The sequence below is a fragment of the Sturnira hondurensis genome, unplaced genomic scaffold (assembly GCF_014824575.4).
Source record: "Sturnira hondurensis isolate 20B ecotype Veracruz unplaced genomic scaffold, ASM1482457v3 Scaffold0001120, whole genome shotgun sequence".
Classification (NCBI taxonomy): domain Eukaryota; kingdom Metazoa; phylum Chordata; class Mammalia; order Chiroptera; family Phyllostomidae; genus Sturnira; species Sturnira hondurensis.
The window spans coordinates 681707-687706 of record NW_028073751.1 but is presented as its reverse complement, the minus strand read 5'-3'; the positions used below and the strand labels follow the sequence as shown (position 1 = coordinate 687706).

General features: G+C 57.4%; 1 protein-coding gene across 2 annotated transcripts in view; it reads left to right on the top strand.

The window, feature by feature from the left end:
- Positions 1-3468: 3468 nt before the first annotated feature.
- Positions 3469-6000, top strand: part of SPOCK1 (SPARC (osteonectin), cwcv and kazal like domains proteoglycan 1) — a 453180-nt gene continuing 450648 nt past the window's right edge. For both annotated transcript variants that reach the window (XM_037060963.1, XM_037060953.1), the window contains exons 1-2: positions 3469-3630; positions 4185-4367. In XM_037060963.1, the coding sequence (XP_036916858.1) occupies positions 4185-4367 (183 nt within the window). In that variant the 5' untranslated portion in view covers positions 3469-3630. The remainder of the gene's footprint in view (positions 3631-4184; positions 4368-6000) is intronic.

Below are 6000 nucleotides of genomic sequence, written 5' to 3'. Positions count from 1 at the left end.
AGTGCTGGCTGAATTCACGGCAGGTCTCCAGCTCCCAGCCTCCTTGCCCCTGTTCCAAGGTTACATCCTCTCTCTGCTCTGGCCAGACCCAGCTCCCTCACACCTGCCCGTGATGCTCTGGCTGCTCTTTCTACCCCGTGGCTGGTTACAGGGAAGATGCCCCTCTTGAGGTTGGAGCGTGGCCAAGAGCAGATGCCCTCTGATTAAACTGGGGACAGGTGGTGTCAAATCAGCACAACTTGGATCTGTAGAATGAGGGACTTGAGAGCCATGAAAGGAAACTTCTGCGGACAGTTTTCAAACTTCAGGATGCATTAAGCATTATGGAATTTGCTTCATTTGTTCATTCAGTCACTAGATAAATACTTATTGAGTGCCCATTGAATGGCAGGCTCTGAGATAAGCCTGGGGCTACCATAGTAAAAAAGACAATATGTTTGCCTTCCTGGAATTCATATTCAAACTGGGGAACACAGAGACAAAAGAACAAAGGACTCTTCACAGAACAGCCAGGGGCCAGCATCTAGCAGAGAGGCCCGGGAATGTGGAGGGCCCACCTGAGATGGGAGGGGGAGGGAGGGCTTCAGGGAGGTGGTGTGGTTGGAGCTGAGACCTGGTGGCGAAGAAGGAGCTAAACTGTGAAGAGCAGGGAGAGGGCCATTCCGGGCAGAGGCCCAGCCAGAGGGAGGAGCTGAGGTGAGAACATGCTTGGCCTGTGTGCGTGACCATGACAAGGCGTGGCTCTAGTCCAGGGGAGGAAAGGGACAGGAAGGACCAGATGGAGCAGGGCTTTGCCAGGCATGGGGAGGAGTCTGGATGTATGCTTTAGTGTCTTGGGAAGCCATTGAGTGGTTTCATGCAAGTGGGAGGTTTTTGTTTAAAAAGGCTACTCTGACCCCTGAGTGGTTAGTGGGTTGGAGGGGGAAGTAAAGAATCCGAGAAACTCACCCAGAAGCCACCGCAGCCCTCCAGGTGAGAAGTGACCATAAGTGGCTGGTGGTGCCAGTGAGGGCGGAGTGAAGTGGATGGGCCGGCGCATTTGGAAGTGGAATGGATCCGCCTGCTGACAGACTGGGAGTGAGGGGCGAGGGAAAGGCGGGGATTGGAGATGACTCAGGCTTCTGGCTTTTGCAGCCACGTGGATGGATGCATTTACTGGAGTAGGGATGACTCAGAGCACAGAGGGAAATCTAGATCCCTGTCCTGACCTGGTAAAGTTAGACATGCCCACGGGACATATGGGGAGATGTCAAGCATGAAGGTGGATGTATGGCTGGAAGTCACCAGCCACTCTGGGCTGGAGATAGACCCAGAGACTCTCAGCAGGGGACTGGATGTGAGGGCCGGGCCTGAGCCCCGCAAGCTCTGGTACGTGCGTGGGAATGAGCAGTAGGGTGTCGTGCGGGCCTACCTGCTCAGAGGCCAAGCAGGGAAAGAGTGAGGGCTGCCCATTGGGGGGGAGACTGGGGGGAGGTCTGAAGGGGGCGAGTCAATTCAGTTAGTCTGTGAGGATGAAAGGCAGATTGGAAGAGGCGGAAGGATGAAATGGAGCTGAGGAAGCTGAAATGACATCTGGGGACAACTGTTTGGAGTTTTGTCATCAAACTGGGCGGAGAAATGGGGAAGTAGCTGCTTCCTTGGGTTTCTATGAAAGTAAAAAACGCTCTCTCCATCATTGCTAAACCTCTGTCCTGCTGTGATATGCCCGGAACATGACACTGAAGTGCCTAAAATATTCCCATGATAAAATAAACCGTGGGTGACATGTAGCCCCCATCTGTAGCTGTGACTCTGCTCCTTTGTCTCCCTTTCAAGAATGCTTCTAGGAATGTAAATCAGTCAGAGTAATGTTGGGGTAAGCATCTGCTACTTAAAATCTTAATCCAAATTCTATACATTAAAATATACACAACCAAATTATTTGCAGTACCACTTACAGCAGACTGCATCACACATGTTGGGGCATGTTGGCTGAGAAGTGTGGTTCCAGACCATGACTGGGTGCTATTCACTCACTCATTCATTCATTCATTCATTCATGAGGTATTTTCTGAAGACTTGCTGTGTGTCAGGAGCTCGGGCTGGGCACCAGGAGCAGCAGTGAACAAGCCAAACGTGGCCCCTATCCTCACAGAGCTCCAGCCAGGTAGGGGGCCGAGACGGGGAGCGAGTGCAAGGGCAGTGAGCTTACAGCTGGAGAAGCACCATGTCCTCAAGGAGGGTGTTGCCAGGGTCCCAGACTGGTCCACAGGCCGCATAGGAAGTCCTTTAAAGAGATCTACATGAATGAGCCGGGGGGACTAATGAGGCCTGTGTTGGGAGCTGGTGTGGACAGTGGCCCAGCAGAAGTAAACGCCCAGTGCCAGAAGGTGCCCACCTCCACAGAGGTCTACACCAAGCCCAGCCTGCCCAGGAAGTCAGGGAATGAGGAAGGAGTGGCAGGACAGGCAGCGGAGGAATTAGCAGGGGCCGGTGGGCAGGGCCTGGGCGCTCCTGCCAGCAGTTTGGTCTTTATCCGAAAGCAACATGAAGATTGTTAGGTGTGTGCTGAGGAGAGAGGAGTGAGTGTGTCAGATTTGTTCTAAGAGAGCATTCAGGTGTCTGGGGAATGCAGCGTGGTCGTACAAGAGGAAGGCAGCAGGTAAGTGTCACCTGTATGCAGACAGGGGGGCTGCATTAAGTCCCTCCCAGCCCTATTCCACTGCACGTGGTTGAGAATCTGGAATGTGTGTGGGGCACAGAGGGTTAGCCTGGATGTGTATGGGGCACAGAGGGTTAGGCTGGCCTCCTGTTCCTGTGTCTTGTCTCTGAAGCCAGGTCTAGTTTCCCCCCAACTAGGAAAACCCAGCAGGCTGATGCTGGGGCCAGTTCAGCAGACAAGGGCTTCTGTGCAGAAGAACACCGAGGCATATCCACAGGGCCAATGTGGGGACATGAGGATATAGAAGTGACAGGCCAGGAGGGCGGTCTTAAGGGAGGGACAGCAGTGAGCATGGTATGCAGCCTGAGTGCAGAGGTGCGGGTGGGTGCCAGGACGACCTGGGATGGGCAGTGCAGAAATGTACTCGCCTCAGGGGACCCTCCTAAGGAATGCTTATTCAGCATGCCTGGGGAGTGAGTCAGGAGTCCCCATTTTAAGGAGCCCCCTTTTCCCCCCAACTAAGGCGATTCTGAGTCTGGTGGCCCTACGACCGTCCTTTTGAGAAGGCCTCAGTGCTAGTCGGCTTCTTGGCCTTATGTTCTCCATCCCCTTAGTTTCTCTCACCAGCGTGGGCCTGAAAGCTTGTTTCAGTCCTGCAGTAAAGACGTGGACGAGCACATGCCCCCCCCTCACCGGCCTGTGCTGGACCTGGGGCGACGGGCACGCAGGTCGGGCGGCACCGCTGAGTATGGCCGCCAGGGGTCGCCAGAGGCCTCGGCTCGCGCGCCCAGGCCCCTCCGCCGGCGGACGCCGCGCCCGAGCGAGCCACAGCGCGAGCGGAGCCAGAGCGCCGCGGGCTCACAAAGCAGCCGGACGCGCGGCGGCGGGTGGCAGGAGCGCGGGGCAGCGAGAGGCCAGTCTGCCTTGTCCGCGACCGCGCCACAGGAGCTCGGGCAACTCGGACGTGGGGACCCGGTTCTGCCCCTAAGGTACGTGCCCACCGAACCCCGTGCCCCAACTTGGCGTAGTTGGGACCTCCCCGCGACCACCTAGGGGCTGGCGGGGTCCGGGGCCTGGGGCGTCTCCGCGCGCTGAAGCGGCCGGGTGGGCGAGGAGAGACCCTCGCAGCTGCGGGAACCCTCTGCCGCGCCCTATCCTGCCCGAGCCTGGACTGCTGCTCCGAGCCCCGGGCGCCGTCTGGGGGAGTGCGGCTTGCGGAGCCGAGGCTCCGCGTTTTTGCGGAGGGGTCCTGAAGCCTCCCGCGTGAGAGTAGCGGGGTCGTGGGCACCCAGAGAAGAGCTGACAGGGGTCTTCTTTAGTTGACAGCAGCCCCTCATTTGTGACGCAGCCTCTTCCTTCGAGACTGAGTGCTATCCCCGCCGCCATTCATGAGCGAGGTCCCTGGGTCTCTAGAGCCGCGACAGGCGCCCCAGGTGTGCAAGGGGCGACCCTGCAGCTGGGCCACGGGGGCGGCGCGCGGTGCCCTGGCCAGCAAGCGGCCGCCCGCACCCCGCTCACCACGCCGCGCACCCCCACCCCGCAGATGCCGGCGATCGCGGTGCTGGCGGCGGCCGCCGCGGCGTGGTGCGTCCTCCAGGTCGAGAGCCGGCACCTGGAAGCACTCGCGGGAGGCGCGGGGCCCAACGGCAATTTCCTGGACAACGACCAGTGGCTGAGCACTGTCTCCCAGTACGACCGCGACAAGTACTGGAACCGCTTTCGAGACGTGAGTACCGCCACGCTGCCCTGCGGGCAGGAGTGGGGGAAGCCCCTGTGAGCTGGGGTCTCTGAAGTGGCGGGGAGGGGGTGCAGGGGCGCGGAGGTGGAACTGGTGCAGACCTCCCAGGGCTGCTTGGAGGGGGGGGGTGCTGGGCTGCGGCTTGCCTGAGAATAACTTTAAAGAGAACTTTGAAGGCTTGATTCTTCTGGGTCCAGGTACCTGTGGTCCAGGTGTGTGTAGGATTGGGGTGGTGGTGGTGACGGAACTACACATGGTGTGAACGGTGAGCAGTTCCAGAGAGAGGGGCTCCCTGAGCTTCTGAATTCTCCTGACGTTGGTGGTTTACTTTGCTGAGCCCCCCAGAGAACCTCCCTGGGCAGCAGTGATTTGGGCCGTCTCTAGGGTGTGCCAGAAGATTCTCTGCTGCAGACCTTAGGTTTGGGGGTGAACTCAGCTCATTTGTTAAAGAGCCAGGTGTTCCAGGTGCTCTGGGTGTTTGGAGGGGCAGGGCAGTGGGCCTGATAAAAGGGTGGGGGAAAGGGAATGTGATTTCAACCTCTGACATCTTTAGGGGAAGGGGTCAAAAACTTGAAGGGGAAGCTTTAGGGAGCTCATGGCATTGGTCCCCTGCCCCAAAGAGGAGTCTGGGTGGCAGAGGGTTGCTCCTCCAGGCAAACAGGTTATTTCTGGGCACCCAGAGGTACATCTGCTGCCTGCTTTGGCCAGAGGCTGGCTGCTGCTCCCCTGGTGTGCCCCAGAGGATGCAGGGGCAAGAGGCACCTGGCACAGTCCTTCCAGAAGATGGCATCCCCTCTGTGCTGTGGGGGCTGCTGCCAGCCCTTCCACAGGTTGCCTGGGGTGGCTGGGAAAGAAGGTTATGATACCTAACATTGGGAATGCCTGCTCTTGGGAGAGACCCAAAATCAGGAGCCTTGGTTCTTGTCAGGAGTCACCCTCTTTCACTGGACTCATCTCAGCCCTGTTCTGGGTGTCCCCATTCCTTGCAGGGGGAGAGTCTGAGGATTCCAGTGAATCTAGATGTTTCCTTGTACTTTCCAAAAAGCACCGCTCCAGGTCCCAGTCCAGAGGAACAGGGGTGCCCATATCCTTCAGTGGGGGCTCACTTCCCTCCCTGCTTTCTGTTCCTTTCTCCACTGTCCCTCGTTGACTGTGGGCTCTTAATTATGCTTCAGATATTCTCCTTGCTCCCCGCATCCGCCCGTGGGATCCCTGCCCTGGTAACCCCATCAGTCCCCTCTGTGCAGCTCTGGGGGCTCGGCACCAACTGTCTTTGCCTGTGGCTGGGAAAGGTGCTGAAATCATCCCAAGATGCCCCAAAGGAGCTTCCATTCACAGACTCACATAGAGTAGAAATAATTTTTGTTTGTTTCTCTTATCATTATATTTTAGATAGAATTGAGGAATGGGGCAGATGTTTAACTCGGCTAGAGACGGGAGGCTGAGCCGGGGGTAGAGGAGGAGGCCCCTTTGCCACAGCTTCCCGTGGCTGCTGGGTCAGATCGAGGGCAGCTGTGGCCTGAGCCATGTGGAAAAGTTTCCTGTGATTTTGTGCCTCTTCAAAGGTTTATAGTCTCTGTGTACCACAAGCACGGCATTATTCTCATTTCACATTCATCTT